The sequence below is a fragment of the Cetorhinus maximus genome, chromosome 18 (assembly GCF_964194155.1).
Source record: "Cetorhinus maximus chromosome 18, sCetMax3.hap1.1, whole genome shotgun sequence".
NCBI classification, from domain to species: Eukaryota; Metazoa; Chordata; class Chondrichthyes; order Lamniformes; family Cetorhinidae; genus Cetorhinus; species Cetorhinus maximus.
The window spans coordinates 51,281,335-51,300,462 of record NC_135896.1 but is presented as its reverse complement, the minus strand read 5'-3'; the positions used below and the strand labels follow the sequence as shown (position 1 = coordinate 51,300,462).

The following is a 19,128-nucleotide window of genomic DNA, read 5'->3' as shown; positions in this document are numbered from 1 at the left end:
GCAATAGCTTGGTAGTCAAAACCATATTAATTAATTTTGATACTCTATACAGTCAGATAGCTTGTAGTGCAAATAATCCTGACAAAGATGTTATCAACTTAAGATAGTTGGAAAAAGAATTAACTGTGACATGTGGAAAAACCTTTTTCACTCAGTGAGTGGTTCGGCTATGGAATGTATAACCTGAGAGTGTGGTGAACACAGATATAACCAGGGATTTCAAAAGAGGATTGGCTAAGTACCTGAAAAGAAAATAAATTACAGGGCTATTTTGAAAGGGTGGGTGAGTGGGATTAATAGCGTGCTCTTGCAGAGAGCTGGCATGGACTTTACTGTAGTCATTCTGTGATTCAGTGATGGTAAAGTTGCTGTCAAAAACTAGAATGAATGTCAACTTGATTTAATTATTGGCGTTCTTGGTTCTGAGAGGATTATTCATTCAATCACATAATCTAGGGTGACACTTTTAATACTGAAGGAATACTGTATTGTTGTTATTCATTGGTCACATGTTAAACCGAGGTTTTGTCTCCCTTTTTAGGCGGATGTAAAAGATCCCACAGCACTATTTGAAGAACATTTATCACAAATGTTTTTCCTGAAATATTGCTATGTCCAAATTAGCTACTGTATTTGCTCAATTAAAAAATATAATTCATTGGTTATGAAGTGCTTTGAGATGTGCTAAGGTGCTATGTAAATCTGAGATTTTTTTCATTATAGAAATGATTTTAATAGTGTCTTCAAATACTAATTTGGATCACACCTATTTTTAGAACAATTCTGATTACCTCATTATTTTTATTTTCCAGCTGCCACAGCTAAAAAAGATCTACACTGAACTCTGTCCCTTGTTATCCATTGACTTTGTATTAATTCTTCCACAAGAGCTGGTAGAAAGAATATTTTCATTTTTGTCTGCAGAGGATCTTTGCAGGATGGCATGCTGTAACAGATCTTGGAGGGAATTTACAAACACTGACATTCTGTGGTAAATTAAAACTTCTTTACTTGTTTTAATATCACATTCTGAATGTGAGTTAAAATCATCTTAAAAAAACATTGTTTATCTATTGTTTGTAAAAAAAACTCTCTGTACATGTAATCCAGTGAACCTAAACGAATAAATACAGACAGCAGGAGATTGGGTGAGGCATTAACCTATCATCTCTGGGACCGGAGTATAAATTCTGCCCACTTAAATCATCTGTATGCCGTCTGTCCTGTACGAAAAGAATTTGTACAGTCTCAGTTCAATTCCTAATGGGCATGGATTTAAAGGACAATAACTGCCCCCAATGCAGCATTCATAGGTATAAATTGGCAGAGAAGCCAAATAATAGCTGGTGTTAGAAAAGAGCCAAGTAGAGAGAGATCTGCAGCTGTTGCTGGAACAGACTGATATAAGCTCTTCACAGGGCGCAAAACCTTTTACTTGATTCATGCTGACACTGTCCAAAATGGAAAGTTATGGAATTATACCACACAAAAGGCCTATCCTGCCAGTGCTGGTTATTTGAAAGGTTAATCCATTTAGTCCTAAATCTACTTTAAATCTATGTGCTCTGGTTACCGACCCTCCTGCCAGCAGAAACAGTTTCTCTTTACTCAGTCAAAACCCTTCATAATTTTGAACAATTCTATTAAATCCCCATTTAACCATCTCTGCTTTTAGGAGAACAATCCCAGATTTTCTGATGTTTCCATAAAACTGAAGACCCTCGTCCTTCATAAATCCCTTCTGCACTCTCTCCAAAGTATTGACATTCTTCCTAAAATGTGGTGATCAGAGTTGAGCACAATACTTCAGCTGAAGCCTAACCAATGATTTATAAAGGTTTAGCATAACTTCCTTGCTTTTGTACTCTGTGGGTGTGATTTTAATTCAATCAAAACCCATCCACTTGCACAGAGTTAAAATCAAGCCCTACGCATCAATTTATGATGCCCATGATCCTGTACACTTTGTTAACAGTCTTATCAACTTGATAACCCTTTCCTCTGAATTCTTCACTTTAATGAATATAACAATAGTTATGCAAAAAATTACAAACTGCAATGACATGCATACTGCTTAAGTATTGGTATTTTTAAAATGTTTCTTAGTGTGACGCTTTAATTAACGTAAAGTTTGAACAACTGCAAATGTAAATTATACCAAATTTTAGAATGAAGACAACTTTACAAAACCCAGGGCCCGATTTTTGCCAAATCGCTAAGACTCCGTGGACATTTAAAAATGGCTGTCAGGACCTGGATGCAGAAGTCCTGCCCCCATTCCCAACAGACCCCATTTTTTGCTAACATGAGGAAGGGGGTGGCACGTGATTCACAGAGGCGGGAAATCCCAACTCAGCAAGGCCATTTGAACTCAGTGCTGAGTTCAAACAGACATTATTTTGGCTGTTCCACGGACCTTAACCAGAGAGTGAGAGTTATGAATTGATAAAGGAGATATAAACACACTGGAAGGACAGATAAGGTCTGTTTAAGTGTCATAGTCTGAACTTTTTCAAACTCCCTGCTTTTTAAACTTGAACAAAAAACTGGCTTAAGCTGTCACTGAAAGTTAAAAAAAATTTAATGCTGGACTGTTTTGATTGACAGGCCATCTGATGTAAGTTAAAAAAATACCATCTGTTTGTGCTGTTTCAATAGATTTCTTTGTTGAATTTTCCAAGGGCTACTATTATTGTCATAATAAATGGCTAAATTTCAAAATCTACAATAATCTCAGCAGGAGGTTCTGAGTTCACAGTTTGATTGACTGTATAAAGAGGCTATGAAAGGATTTGCTGTCTTTGATTTGGGGGTCTGAATAGAAGTTTGTTGTTTTTATAAGAGATTCAATACTTGAGATTTAAATGCTTTGAATGGGTTTCATGAATGGGAGTTTTTTACAATCAAGTGTGTATGAGTGAGAGCTGTATTAGATTGTTAGAAGTTTACTTACTTTACTCCACATAATTCCTGAGGTCTGCCCATGGTAGATTTTTAAAAATTCATTCATGGGATGTGGGCTTCGCTGGTTGGGCCAGCATTTATTGCCCATCCCTAGTTGCCCTTGAGAAAGTAGTGGTGAGCTGCCTTCTTGAACCACTGCAGTCCTGTGGTGTAGTTACACCCACAGTGCTATTAGGAAGGGAGTTCTAGGATTTTGACCCAGCGACAGTGAAGGAACGGCGATATATTTCCAAGTCAGGATGGTGCGTGACTTGGAGGGGAACTTCTAGATGATGGTGTTCCCATCTACCTGCTGTCTTTGTCCTTCTAGATGGTAGTGGTCGTGGGTTTGGAGGGTGCTGTCTAAGGAGCCTTGGTGAATTACTGTAATTGTGCACCTTGTAGATGGTACACACTGCTGCTACTGTGCCTCGGTGGTGGAGGGAGTGAATGTTTGTGGATGTGGTACTAATCAAGCGGGCTGCTTTGTCCTGGACAGTGCAAGCTTTTTGAGTGTTGTGGGAGCTGCTCTCATCCAGGCAAGTGGGGAGTATTCCATCATACTGCTGATAGATACTGAATGACTATCTATGCAGGTGGCATGAGAGTATGAGAGGCCATGGGAGCGTATGAGGGGGTATGGGGGTGGGTGGGAACATGAGTTGGTATGGAGGGGGCATGGAGGTTGGGTGGGGGCATGAGGGTGGGTCGGGGTTGAGGGGTGAGTGTTAAAGGGCCTAATAGCTTCTAAAACAACTGGGACAAAGTCTCCAAGAACTGGTGGGCCTTCTAACCAACCCGCCTGGCACTTGCCCTTCCCGTGGCCAACTAGGATTTGCTTCTGGAGTTGGTGGGCCTGACGTGATCCTGTTCCTGCCACCCTGGAAAAAAAAATTGAGTCTAATGGGACCCTTTTAAACTGAGATGGGTCTGCTGAGTTGGGAAATTTCCAGATTTCTACAACTGAAGTGGGTATCTTGAGTCAGGAAGTATCCTGGTGTAAAATTAAATGTCTCAGCATTGTAAATATTAGTAGAGAATCAGTCTGTAGAAATATCATAGGGCTTGATTTTATAGCCCTGGGTTTGTAAAATAAAGCGGGTGGCCTTCCCACTACCCCCCTGCCCACCCCCAACCTTTCTCTGTATTACAGTGGGCAGGGAAGGCATCAGGCAGCCCACCCACCCTTAGGCCTAATGAGACCCTTAAGTTCCTATTAATGGTCATTTAAGAGCCTCATTCCATCTCTGCTATTTTACATGCGGCTTGGGGAGGCAGGGGCAAGGTCGGTAGCCCAGCAGCTTTTACTGGACGAACTGCTGTAGGGCAAGAAGGTGGGATACCTCATGTGAAGGGTTTCTTGTGCCTATCGGAGGCAACTGCCACCTCCCCCATATCATACTCCCCCCTTTAACTCTCCCCTTTGTTCTCTCAAGCCCAGCCTTTCACTCCTGTTGCTGTGGTCTAGCAGCCTGGCCTGTCCAAAATCCCAGAGTTATCTTGAAATCCAGGCTCCATAACTTGTAGTCCCAGCAGTGGCCACTGTTCGAACCTGGCTGGCCTGTAGGGCAGGACTTCCTCGCAGGTGGGGAGGAAGTCCCACTCTGAAACATTTAAGGCGTTCCCAGTGTAATATTGCTGCGGGGATGCCGGGTTTCGGGTGGGCAGGCCGATGGCCATCTTTTCGGTCAGAGGTGGGGAAGCTCGGAGAAACGAGCGCTCCCTAAACTAAAATCTGGCCCATAGTGAAAATTAAAATCTTACTTCCAATTATTTCTTCGAGAAATTCATCAGAGTTTAATTAATTCAAAATAGACTGGTCTTTACTCATCTTGCTTTAAGAGCAAAGGAACTTCTTAAAATACTTAACTGACAGCTGTTAAGAGATGATCAGGATCAAATAATCACAGAAGCCGCTAGAGAAAAATGTATGCATGTCACTCTTAAGGAAAATAAATTGTTTTATGAACTGCTAAATGTTGTCGTTTTCAAGGAGAATTTTAAATAGTTTATTGTCCTTCATTAGCTTTGAAGCATCAGTCTACGTACTGTGCTAATAAGGTTGAACTTACCAACTTTTGCTCATTAATCTGATATATTTTTAAAGCAAATGCTTGTAGAACACAGATGGATAAATTACACAAAATTTCAGATATTTGAATTGTTTTGAAAACTGAAATTAACGAGAGCAAAACATTTGTTTGCATGGTAAATGGTTTCAATTTTATTTTTCATCAGCATGTCATGTATAATACTGCTGTTTTTTTTTTAATAGGCAGCCACTATGTGCTGTTCAAAATTGGCTTAATTTTGACATTGATCAGCAACTCTTCTCCAAGAACCAGTACAGTTACAGTCCCACAGGTAACATACTGCACGATCCATTGGTTGGTGGTGCTTCTGCCAAACTTTACTAATGACTGTCTTTGAGAATTGTACATTTTTGGTTAAATTATTCACTTCCATGTTAGAAGGATTTTATCGCAGTAAAGAAAAGCATACTATATTGTTAAATTCATTTAGAAAAAATGCTTTTGAAAATACAAATTATCTGCTGTGACTAAGTAATTAGGAAACTCAATGTACATGTTGGTGAAGAATAAATGATAGGATGATAAATGTCGAGAATATTCTTTGTTTGAATAGTGAGAAACCCACTGATTTCAAATGATTAATATATATCATGTATAAACCCTTGTCCAGTCTCTTCCCACCTACACCCACAATTCCTCTGACACCCTACATCATATCAACAATTTCCAGTTCCCTGGCCCAACCGCCTCCTCTTCACCATGGACGTCCAATCCCTCTACATCGCCATCCCCCACCAGGATGGTCTGAGGGTTCTCTGCTTCTTCCTCGAACAGAGGCCCGAACAATTTCCATCCACCACTACTCTCCTCCGTCTGGCTGAACTTGTTCTCTCACTGAACAATTTCTCCTTAAACTCGTCTCACTTCCTCCAAATAAAAGGTGTGGCTGCATGGGCCCCAGTTATGCCTGTCTCTTTATGGAGTATGTGGAACATTCCTTGTTCCAGTCCTACTCAGGCCCCCTCCCACAACTCTTTCTCCGGTACATCAATGACTGCTTCAGTGCCCCTTCATGCTCTCGTCCGGACCTGGAAAAATTTATTAATTTTGCTTCCAATTTCCACCCCTCCATCATTTTCACATGGTCCATCACTGACACTTCCCTTCCCTTCCTTGACCTCTCTGTCTCAATTTCTGGTGATAGATTGTCGACCAATATTCATTACAAGCCTACCGACTCCCACAGCTACCTCGACTACAGCTCTTCACACCCAGCTTCCTGTAGGGATTCCATCCCATTCTCTCAGTTCCTTCGCCTCCGTCGCATCTATTCTGATGATGTCACTTTCAAAAAAAGTTCCTCTGACGTGTCTTCCTTCTTCCTTAAACGAGGTTTTCCACCCACGGTGGTTGACAGGGCCCTCAACCATGTCCGGCCCATCTCCCGCGCATCCACCCTCACACCTTCCTCTCCCTCCCAGAACTATGATAGGGTCCCCCTTGTTCTCACTTATCACCCCACCAGCCTCCACATTCACAGGAACATCCTCCGCCATTTCCGCCAACTCCAGCATGATGCCACCACCAAACACATCTTCCCTTCACCCTCCCTGGCGGCATTCCGCAGGGATCGTTCCCTCCGGGACATCCTGGTCCACTCCTCCATCACCCCCTACACCTCAACCCCCTCCCACGGCACCTTCCCATGCAACCGCAGAAGGTGCAACACCTGCCCCCTTACTTCACCCTTCCTCACCGTCCAAGGGCCCAAACACTCCTTTCAAGTGAAGCAGCGTTTCACTTGTACTTCTCTCAATTTAGTCCACTGCATTCGCTGCTCCCATTGCAGTCTCTACATTGGAGAGACCAAATGCAGACTGGGTGACCGCTTTGCGGAACACCTTCGGTCTGTCTGCAAGCATGACCCAGACCTCCCTGACGCTTGCCATTTCAACACACTGCCCTGCTCTCATGCCCACATGTCCGTCCTAGGCCTGCTGCAATGTTCCAGTGAAGCTCAACGCAAACTGGAGGAACAGCACCTCATCCTCCGACTAGGCGCTTTACGGCCTTCCGGACTGAATATTGAGTTCAACAACTTCAGATCATGAACTCTCTCCTCCATCCCCACCCCCTTTCCAATCCCCCCTTTTCCAATATTTTATCATTTCTTTTTTATATATATGTTTCTTTTCCCACCTATTTTCATTATTTTTAAATGTATTTCCATCCATTGTTGTATCCCTACCTTTTAGCCTATTTCAATCCCTTCCCCCCACTTCACCCCGACTAGGGCTATCTGTACCTTGCTCGTCCTGCTTTCTACCCTTAATGTCATCATTAGCACATTCCTCAGCTAATATCACCACCGTCAACACCCCTTTGTCCTTTTGTCTATGACATCTTTGGCAATCTCTTCTTTGCCTCCACCTATTACTGGCCCTCTATCCAACTCTATCTGTCCTACCCCCCTCAACCAGCTTATATTTCACCTCATTTCTATATTTCTTAGTTTTGATGAAGAGTCATACGGACTCGAGACGTTAACTGTGTTCCTCTCCACAGATGCTGTCAGACCTGCTGAGCTTTTCCAGCTATTTTTGTTTTTGTTTCAGATTTCCAGCATCCGCAGTATTTTGCTTTTATTATAATATATATCATTCCTTATAGTATACACAATTAGTGATAAAATGTTACTCCACTGTTGAATAAGGTATAACACTTTATGAATCTTATTGTAATGTTCATATTTCTTGGATTGATAGTTTGTACCTATGAAAATAAGATATATTCACAGATATTTGTGATTGTAATTTTCACTGATCCAAACCAACAATACAGAGGCTATGAATATTACATTAAGATCTGCAAATTGTTATACCTTATTCAACAACATTTACCTTCAAATGTCTGCATCTCTTTAATTTTGAGCTGCTTGCCCTTTAAAGCTGCAACTTTACTTGACCACTTTAATTTTCAACAAAATGGGTGGAATTTTTCGCTCCTGCTAGTGGCGGGATTTGAAGCAGGCAGGAGCACAGAATTCGGAGTGATGGCAAAAGTCAGTTTCCTGCTGGCAGGAAAATAGTTTGGAATTTTGTTCTCCCGACTTCCATGGTAGGTTAAACCTACTTTCCTGCTGATCCATGTTGGGAACCACACTTGTATCCCTTTGCACCTCCAAATTTAAATGCCCTGCCAGTGGATAATTAGAAAGGTGTGTATCACAACTGTATATAAGTGGTGTACACCTGGCGACCTTCACTTCACCAATGACTCCAAGGCATGAGGACACTTCTTCTGCCTACCTTTATCAGAGCCGCTGCGAGATCTTTGTGCTTGTCAGAAGCATGGTGCATGGGAGGCAATACCACTGGAGAGGGGGAAGACAGAGGCATGACTGGGAGGGAGTGAGTGTAGCACTGGAGGGAAGGGGGGGAAGGTAGAGGCATGATTTTATGGAGGGGAGTGAGTGGAGCATGGGAGGGGAGAATGGAACACAGACTGGGGGGTTGGTGGGGGGAGTGAGTGAAGCATGAGAGGGAAGATGAAACATCGATCCATGACTGGGGTAGTAGGGGGAAGTGTGCGTGGAGCACAGGAGGGAAGAGTGGAGCACAGCTGCATGACTGGGGTAGGGAGAAGTGAGTGGAGTATGGGAGGGAAGAGAGGAGCACAGGCTCATGACTAGGGGGTGGTTATCAAAAGTACAGAGGGTATTAGTATGAGACATTCCTAGGGCTGAGGTCATGCTGTCAGGGCCAAATTCAGAAGACAATCCTGGGGCTGAGACCACACTGTAAGGGACTGATTTAAATGACAGTCCTGGAGCTGAGCGGGCCATGCTAGATGGCTTGGGCTTGAATGTTAAAAGAAATGTGGCCACAAATGGGGATTAAAAAATGTTGCAGTCTTTTTAAAATCTTGAATATAATTCTGAAAAGCTTTCAGTCTATGCAAAGCTGAAATAAAGAAAAAAGTGATGGCTGGGAATGCAAATTCAGAAAACACAGTGTGGAGTTGCAAAGCAGAGTCTACAGTCAAGTGACAGAGGAACACTGCTTTTGTGTAATGGCTGGCTAAGTAGACTTGCTACTGCATGAGATGAGTTTCTCTGTTTTGAATCAAGGTTGGGTTGGGTTAATTCTCTGAAGGAATTCACTGGAAGCTGGCAAAGCAGTGATCAAAAATAACTTTCCAAATTTAAGAACACATTTAAGACTGAAGGAACCATGAGTAATAAGCTAATGAACTCTTTTTTCTTGCCTGTCCCAGCACTGAAGGCTTGTGTTTCTGCATTTTCTCTAAGAGGAGCTAACAAGTGTATAACTAAAGCATTATGTTCTATCATTAAAAATCAACATGTACTTCCTCTGCATCAAATATGTAGTCTGATTATCAAACAGGAAAATATGTATTTTTTGTTGCAGCTAAGTATGTCATATTATAATGCCTGTATATAGTGTGCAATTTTTTATTCTGTATAATATTTGTATTAAAAAAACTAAGGGCAGAACTAAGGGCTGGGTTTTCCGGTCCCACCAAGGGTGGGTGGCACCGAAAATTTTGGCGTGCGACCAAAAGTTGGTTTTCCACCGCCGTAAAAATGGATTGCGATTTTCCCCTCCTGACTTTTACGATGGTTCGGGTTGCTAGCTGCACCGTGGCAGGAACCGCATTTGCAGGCCTTTGCATCCTATGAATGCTCATTAAAAACCCAGCTCGCCAGAATCATACTTCCACTCCAAATCCAATGGCCACATCGGCGGTTAATCAGATCGGTGTGAATCACGATGGAATATAACTGACATGCACCTGGTGCACTGCACATTACTTGTGACTTCGAGGCTTGTGCACACAGAGGTCGCCTACCTTTCACTGCACTGCGCTTGCAGCTGCTCTGACTCTGTGTCAAGGCTGCTCAGGCGAAGCCAGCAGGAAGGGAAGGGAAGGGGCTGGATTCTACACACTTGATTGGGTAGGGTGGGGGCTGGTAAAACTAGACAGAGGCAAGGGAAGGGGCTGGAAGGCATACGCTTGACTGCAGGGGAGGTGAGTGGGGCACAAAAGGGAAGGGATGTACAGACACACATGACTGGGATGGGGGTGTGGGGGCAGGTGTTGACTCGAGCCTGGGAGGGAAGGGGTGGACAGAGACCATGACTGATATGTGCGGTGTGGAAAGGAAGAGGGAGCATAAGTCTGAGGCAGTCCTGGGGCAGTGCAAACCACGGAGTTGGGGCCAGAAAGCAAAGGCAGTCCTGGGGCAGTATGCACCATGCTACAAGGCTGTGCCTGGCATGCATGTCCTGATCCCAGTCCAGGGATGGGAAGGGCCTGTCCGTGCTGTGTCAGTCATGCACAACATGGTGTGCAGGGCTTGGTTAATCCCTTACACGTTTGGGTCCTGGAGGTTGGTGGTTTGGTACTGGGTTGCAGAGAGCACAGTCAGGGGAGGCATCTGCAACCTGTAAATGGGTAACTGCTAAGTAGGTGGTGGAGGGGGGGTGGTTGCAGAGGCACTTGATGGTCTAATGGTGGGGGGATGGTCTCAGTAGGTCATTGTACACAGGGCCTCAGGATTGGGAGGGGTGAGGTTGACATGGGGCATTGGGACATCCACAGGAAATGGTTCAGAGGGCAGGACAGGGGTATCTACAAGAATTACGATGGGCTCCAGGGTTAAAGAGGAAGGCAGGACAGTGATTGGAGGGAGGGAAACTTGTATGTGATGCTCTTCAAGCGCGATAGGAGGGACTTGGACAATTCAGGGGGAAGGGGGAGGGGTGGTTGGAAGCTGGTCTCATAATAAAGTGGAGCAGCACCATTTTGACAGGCGATGGGATAATGCAGTTGAAAAGTAACCTTGGAAAAAACTTGCCAGGGGGTCTGAACGCTTGTGGGAGGAGTCAACCACTGTACTTTTGGGTTGAATGAAGAGGCACCATAATAATTTCCACTTCAGGACGTGGTGAGCAAGGCTCAGCTAAGAAATGTTAGGAAGACTCAAATGCCAATTGAATGATTTGGGCAATTTAACTCATGATGCGCATACTTCCAAGAATCCATTACGGCTTGGGGCCAAATGTTGAATGGGTGTGAATGACCATGTGTCCCTCTCATAGGAATGTGCAACGGTCAGAAGAATCCAACTGTAAAACGGTCCACAGCTAAAGTACATGTGTAGGATGCTCCAAAGACCTCTATACATTGCAGCTGAGAGGTTCAGGCTTTACATTGTTCAACAATTACGGTCATTACATTAGTGCAAGACTGGGCTCTAGTTTACTCCAAAGGAGGCAGCCTGACATTACCCTAACTGAGGCTTATAGCGCCTGGCTGTACTCATCCAGATCCAACCCACTTTGTGAAAGCTCTGTCATGACTGGGGCATTGGTGAGGGGTGGAGACAGCTTCCAGTGAGCTTTAAGGCTGTGCCACAGCTGCGAGGGAAGATCTGGGGATGGAACACCTGGAATGAGAGCAGCCCAAGGGCTTCGCAATAACACCCTAGCTTGGCGGTGGAAGGTTATTATTGCAGGGTAATGTTCAATCATGTCTCTGTTCAATTTTTCCAGAGGCGAAGAGGAGTGCACAATGGAGGCAGCAGGCAAGGCTGTCTTTTTCATGGCTCTCATGCAACTGAGGAGGAGAAGAAGGGTCCATCGCCGTTAGGCAGGGCAAAGGGAAGAGCCTCACCCTGAGAAACATGGGCCAGTGGGGCCCATGAAGACCCAAAAGCTGAGGTGGAGAGACCAATGACGCGACGCAGGGTGTACCGAAGACGCCTCTCATACTTGCAGATGAGCGAAAGATAGTGCCGAAGTTGCCTTTGCTTGCAAGGGATGTGGTGCCTCACATCTGCCAAATTCTTCTGGAGGATCTAATGCTGCACGGCCTGGGAAGCCAACCATTGCCAGTGGCTCTAAAGGTGACCACCACATTCAACCTTTTTTGCGAGTGGCTTATTCCAGGGCTCCACTGCGGACCTCTACAGGATATCACAAACCTCCGCTCATAAAGATCATCTGACGTTCTATTCAGTAAGACACACAATTATGTCCAGTTCTCCCTGGTTGAAGCCAGCCAGGCTGCCAGAGCAGTGGGATTTGTGGTGATCTCTGGCTTCCCACAGGTGCAGGGTGCCATCGACTGCACATATGTTGCAGCAAGAGCTCACTGGCAGCAGCCACAAAGATTCATCAATAGAAAATTCCACTCTCTTAAGTGCAGTTGATCTGTGATCACCAAAAGCAGATTATGCAGGTCTGTGCGAGAGACCTTGGGAGCTCGTTCAACTCTTACATCTTGAATCAGTCGCAGGTGCTACAGATCTTCGAGGGCCCTTGGCATATTCAGGGTTGTCTCATTGGTGACAAAGGCTACCCCAAAAGACATGGCCAATGATGCCCTTTCGGCAGCCACAGAGTGCATCAGAGTTGTACAATGCGGCTCATTTTGCGACACGCTCCTTGATTGAGCAGACCATTGGCATGCTCAAGATGCATTTCAGATGTCTAGACTGGTTAGGTGGCACTCTCCAGTACTCTCCCCAGAGGGTGTCCCACATCATCATGGTTTGCTGTGCTCTACACAACCTGATGTGCCAAAGGGATGAGCTGCCAGATGGAGAAATGGAGGAACTGCAAGTCTCCTCTGATGAGGAGGACGTCGAGAGGGATGAGCTCAATGAGGGCGAGGATGTTGAGGCCCCATAGGAAGAGGCCACAGCACAACCCAGATGCAGCAGACATGCCCGTGAGTTCCTTATAGCCACAAGGTCCCAGGACAATGAATATGACTAGCTCATATGAGCCTTTTACTTGTGCCCTCCATGCAAGCTCAACATTAGCAACTTATTTGCTATCCTCAACATCTCAATGAAGCACATCAATTTCACAATGAGTAGTCACAATCTTGCGTGATGATGACTTCATCCTTGGAAGGCGAGGTGGCTTCTGGAGAATGTGGCTGTTCTGGGATAAGAACTGCACCAGTGCTCACTGTGAAGCAACTAGACATGGTGCAGTCTTTTCAAGCATCATGCCAACATTTCATTGCCTATGGCATCCTTCAACAGGCAGGAACACCACTGCAAACCTCAGTGCACTCATGGCTGTATGTCTGGAGTGCTACAAGGCGCCTCAAGGAGGACAATCATCAATCACTGGTTCTCGTGAGAACGTTTGATGACGGATTTGAATCCAGTCTGTGGCATCTCTCCACAGGCTATCCTCATGCAAGAATAATTTTCATGCCTCATCCTCATACTGAGTCCTAGCATGATTGTTTTTTAGGACACTCTGATCTGTCACTCTTAGTTATGGATGTGAGTCTGCGAGTCAGGCCACCTTTGTGTGCACAGAGGGAGCTTCAGCGGCACCATCGTCTGATAATTGACAAGCACCATGACCCAGCCTTCATACGGAGCTTCCCAACTTCATGTCAGCATTGCGTTGGCATATGGGTGTGAGGTGGCTCAGTCAATCTCAACACAGTATTTACTTAGTAACTTTCCTGATAATTAAACGCAAACATCAGATGTACTGGAGCTTTGCTCTGATCCCATTTGAGGCCTCTACATTTTCACTCCAGCAGTTTCAGATATGCACAATGAAGCCTGGGACACTGATGGCGCTGTCATGATCAGATAACCATGTCAATTGGCCATCGGAGAGCTAGGTCAGGAATTCTGTCAAGCCATGCTAGCCAGACCTTCAGGTGCAAACCAGCTTTCTCCCATTTAATAGTACGGCATCATGAGCCTAGAAATACACCCTAATCTCGCACAGTCATGGCCATCGAGCAGACATTTCAGGAGACACCAAGCGCTTGCTAGGTCCATAACTCTACATCATGCAGGTGGAGAGTAGAAACTACTATAGGGGCGATGTCTAGCTTAACATGTGGTCAGGATGTCACGCTACAGGCCCCCATGAGTGGCTAAGGTCCCTGACTATTACTTGAAATGTAACCCACAACCAAGCCTGACAGACATTCCATGGAGGTCATTGAAAGATGCACTGTTAGAATGACTCCAATACGGGTTGCCATTAAAACATATAAGACCCATATAGAATAGACGTCAGTGCAGCAGCATCAGCTTCTTACCCTACCGCTACATCTAGGAGCATCCCCGACATCTGCGACAGCGTTGGAGGCAGCCTGCTAACTGCTATGCCTGCTAACTGCTATGCCCTGTTATCTGTGATGAGCTTAGCGGGCGTCCTCTGGAGGGCCAAGGCCTGGAGAGCCCTGGCCTACTTTGGGTCTCCTGCGTGGAGCAGGTGCACCCACCTCAGCCTGAGCAGCTGAAGTTGCTGGGGTCACAGGCAGAGGGGACCTGGACCGCCAGGAGAGCCCCGGGTGGATTTCCCCGGGATGTCTGGCTGATTCTCCTTGCTGTGGGTGCCCAAGAGTCCTTCCCTGACTCCTTGAGAAGGGGCTCCTGGAGGGAGCTCAAGGTGCCCCACCCACTTTTCAGATAGCCAATGATGGATTCCACTTATGGCTTTCGCGATTGTGTGCAGGTCTGAGCATATTTCCGGCACAAGCTGCTGGACCAAGGTCTCCATGGCGGTCACCACCCTTCCGATGGTGACTTCGGTGTGCTGGCATGTTGGTGCCACGACATCAGACAGAATGTGGATGGACTCCTCCATTATAATCTGCTGACAGCCTCTGACAATCCTGCCTGCTGTATTCTGGCTTGTCTTTGGAGCTCCAACATCTTTCGGTGGGCTGATTCCAGAGACTCATCGGACTCGACTTGGCCTCCAGCAGTCCTCAGAGTAACAGTGATCTTGGCTGTCATTTCCTCCATCTATTGTGGTGACCCTGAGCCTGCAATAAAACTAGATTTCGAGGTGTGTGTCCCTGCACTGGTGGAGAGTGCAGGTGAACGCAGTGATGGCTCTACAGCTAGTGGTTCCTCAGGATCCTCATCCAAGGCGGTCTGGGGGCTGGGGCTGATAGACTGGCTGGAGGTGTGTCTCCTCCTTGCTGGTGACTATAATAGAGAGAAGAGATAATTAGTGATTGGCTAGATAGTCGCCTACATTAAAGAGCACTCAGTTTCAGCAGGTGGGAAAAGACTACTGGATGGAGCCTCACTGGTTTGTTAGGAGATGCCGAACTCTCCTTCAGTGCAGTATGGTCCCTGTCCTTGCCAGCCAGCTCTGCCACCTGCTCTTCAAAGGAAGCGAGTGGCCTGAGCTATGCTCCCCCTCCTGTCTGGGATTCCTGTTGTGGGCAATCTTGTCCTGTATAAAGACAGATAGACAGACTGTGAGCAGGACAGATGCCAAACTATATGATAAGCATGTCTGCTTGCTGTTTGTGCTGAGTGGACCTATGTAATGGCTGAAGATGCAACTTGCGCAGGATGTGACAGATGAAGATGTTGTAGTGTGTGTAAGAGAATCAGTGATCATGTTCCTTGTGCTGGTAGTGTATGAGGTCCCTGTGGACTGTAACCCTGTGAATGCCTGATGGCCTTCTGAAAGTGTGAGTTGAGAGGGAGGAGAAGGTTGACTTACTTCTGGCAGATAACATCATTCTTTTTCGGCACTGGAGAGTAGTCCTCTTCTGAGGATTGCAGGAGCTAACTGCCCTGGCGACCTACTCCCTAGCCTTGGTGGTGAGGCTGGTGGACCTCCGGCTCCCATCACAGGGTAAAGGACCTCCTGCTGGACCTCGACTGCCTGGAGGAATGTCTAGTCCATTATCGCTGAACTTCGGTGGACATCGTTTGTCTCTTCTGACAGCCATTCTGGTGCTTGCATACCAAGTCCTGGGTTGCAGAGAATGAATGTGTGTGTGGGTGCCGTTTAAATATGACGCACTGAAATATGACCTGATGAGATAACAGTAGGACTGACGAATCCCAGCCCGTCCCACCACAAGATACAACATGCCGCTCATTCTCGTTTGTGCGTACATAATGAGGTGAAAAGCAGGTGGGGAACCCATCCAGCCAGATGGCGGGAACTGTGCCAACTTTCCTGCCTGTCATTGCATTTTGGCCAGAATTTTGAGGTTGTCAGGTGGGCCCAGTGGGTGGGCCCGGGAGCAGCCGGGAAACGGTCCGCCGCCCACAATCGGGCCTCGACAGCGATTTCACGCTGGCGGTCCAATGGCGACCTGGCGGCCAGTTTAAAGGCAGCCCAGGCAGCCCCTGGAAGGTTGCCACGGAAGGACGTCTCCTGCATTCTCACTACAGATTCAAGTGCGGCTGGACACGGCAGGTGGGAGAGCAGGTTGGGTGGACACTCAGCCACCAGCTTTTCTGATGAGTGCCTCGCTGTCCTCCTATAGGTGGCGGCTGCCAGGGGGGACACCCTTGTCCCCAGGAGTGGGTGGAGGAGGCCATGACATCTCACAAAGAGGGCATGGGAGGAGTTTGCAGCAATGGTGAGCAGCCATAATGTGGTATGGCGCACCTGGGTCCAGTACCGGAAGCGCTTCAATGACCTGCTGCTCTCAGGAAGGGTGAGTACCATGTTGGCATGGGTCAGTATGCAGAAGTGTTATGGTGCGGCTGTTCCCCCCGCGGACCTTAAGGGTGCTACAGTCTGAGTGCCAACTGTCAATGACACTGAAGCTGGCCAAGGGGGTGAGCTCTGGCTGCTTGCACTGAGTGCCTTGTGGCTCATGGCCCAAATGGATGTGCCCTGCCAGGCGCTCCTCAGCTGGGGTTGGCCAAGCTGCAATGGAGTTGCAGGTACAGAGTGGACTATTCAATGCTCTGTTGTTTCAGGAGAAGATGGCCCACAGCCATATTGAAAGGTTGCAGACAAGCGGAGGCCCCGCTAGCCTCCTAATCCTTTCCAGAAATGAGCAAGATGCCCTGGAGCTCGAAAGCTGGCACACACCCCGTGCAACCGGGTGTGGAGAGGCAGGGGTGCCAGACAAAGGTAAGAGTGCAGTGCACAGAGGTGAGACTTTTGGTTTGTGCAACCATTCTTGTGTAGTCTCTTCATTGATGTGAGCCTCGAACCTGGAGTCCCCATTGATCATTGGAAAACAAAGGCACCATGATGTGGATCTCCATGGTCTCACCAGGGTGCCTGGTATGCAGTGACACTGTGATGACTTTAACAAATGACATGTTCTTGTTCTCCCTTTTAGGTTCACCAGCAGGCTTGTGTCTATGGACCCTGAAGGGCCACCCCGATACCAGAGGACCACCAAGCTTCTGTTGCACCTGTATAACACCCGCTCTCTAAAGCAGGCACTAGCACAGATACCAGCACCTCGGTGGGCATTAGATCGGTGGCTAGTATCTCAGTGTGCATTGGTGAGGGCACTTCACACTCGCTTGAGGTGCAGGTGGAGGCAGAGTGTGCCCAGGGCACCGGCAGTCAGAAGACTGCTGGGGACCAGGACGACGCTCAGTCGAAGGCTGATGATGAGCCTCTGGAGTCGTCCATTAGGTGGCAGTTGCTGGATGTCCAGCAGGATGTGCAGGAGGATCTGGCGGAGATCCATGAGGGTATGCGTGCCATGGTCTCCTCGGTGGAGGAGTCCAGGTGGAGCATCAGCATTGCGTTTACCATCGAGTGCACTGCCTCCTCCGTTGAGAATGGAGAGGCAGCTCCAGGAACAGAATCAGGGGTTCCTGGGGTTGCGCTCGGACCTGCAAGCCCTCACACAGGCACTGACCTCAGGTAGTCAGTGCCAGTGACGGAAATGGATGAGGCTCCCAGCTAGGTGCCTGTCCATCAATGGTGAGCAGAGGGGTCCAGAGTGACCTCACGCTGATGCACAAGCTGCTTGTCGTCTCTGTGGGCTCTTCTCAGGGCACTCTGGTGAAGACAGCAGCTCCTCCATCCCTCTGCCAGTGACTGTTGTATTTGATGAGGCTGTGGCAACTGGGGAGATGCCAGCCGTGGCACCGGCTGCTTCCTCCCAGGCGGGGCCAGCACAGGCTCCACTAGCCAGAGGACCACTGCCAAAGTCATCAAAGCCAACAAGACAGCACAGTCAGCAGGCTGTCTCCAATGCCGGTGCCAGTAAGGGGGGAGCACCAAGACGTAGTACTCGCAAACGTAAGTTAAAGGCACCAAAGAGGGACAGGTCACGGGTGCTCTTATGTTCATTTATGTTGACTTTATGTATACTAGCCTGGGGTTGAAGACCAGAAATGCTTATGTAAATATTATTGAACTGCCAGAATGAGATAAACTGTGTTTTTGTCATCATGGCCTGAATATGCTTCACCTTTTTATTTCATTGGTGTGGGGAACACCTGTGTGTAATGTTAGACGTAGGTGGTTCTGAACTTTATTGCACAGGCACTGAGTATTCTTTATGTTCATATGAAAGGGTCCTTTCAGGCATCTGGAATGGAGGCGGCAGCCCTGGCATGCGGTTGAAGCTGATCTTTGGTAGCCTAGCTGAAGGGGCATTGGATCAAGGCATCCCTGGAGTCCCTGCCTCCCTGCAGACTCATCATCTGTGGCTTGTGCAGCAGCGTCAAGATCCTCTTCCTCCAGTGGGTCCCCCTATGTCAGTGTCAGATTGTGGAGAGCACAGCATGCGACCATTATCAGTGACACCTACTCTTGGGGGTATTATAGTGCTCCCCCTGAATGGTCAAGGCATGGGAAGTGCATCTTGAGAAGACCTATGGTCCTCTCTACCACCGCCCTTGTGGAGGCATGACTTGTATTGTAATGCTTCTCTGCCTGATCTTGGCTGGCGGAGAGGCGTCATGAGCCACCTCTTCAACGGATAGCCCTTGTCACCCAGCAGCCATCCATCCAGTCGGGCTAGAGCACTGAAGAGCCTCAGCACCTGGGAGTGTCTCAGGCTGTAAGAGTCATGACAGCTGCCAGGGTAGCTGCACAGACTTGCAGAATCTGCACCCTGTGGTCACACACTATCTGCACATTCATAGAGTGGAATCCATTCCTGTTGATGAAGGCACCCGGTTGATCCGCTGGCGCCTTGATGGCCACATGTGTGCAGTCGATAGCACCCTGGAAGCAGGGGAACCCAGCAATCGCTGCAAAGCCTCTGGCTCACTCAGCCTGGCTGGCCTTGTCCGTACGGTAAAGAATAATGGTCAAGACCCCACCTGAACACTGCTTCTGTCACCGGCTGGATGCAACTGTTGACAGCTGATTGGGAGACTCCACACAGACTCCCC

The 19,128-nt window shown here is 47.2% G+C and overlaps 1 protein-coding gene across 1 annotated transcript in view; it reads left to right on the top strand.

Moving 5' to 3' along the window:
• Positions 1-19,128, top strand: part of LOC144693170 (uncharacterized) — a 71,066-nt gene that overhangs the window by 7,930 nt on the left and 44,008 nt on the right. Inside the window, exons 2-3 of the mRNA XM_078562710.1 lie at positions 813-991; positions 5,219-5,307. Coding sequence (XP_078418836.1) covers positions 813-991; positions 5,219-5,307 — 268 coding nt within the window. The remainder of the gene's footprint in view (positions 1-812; positions 992-5,218; positions 5,308-19,128) is intronic.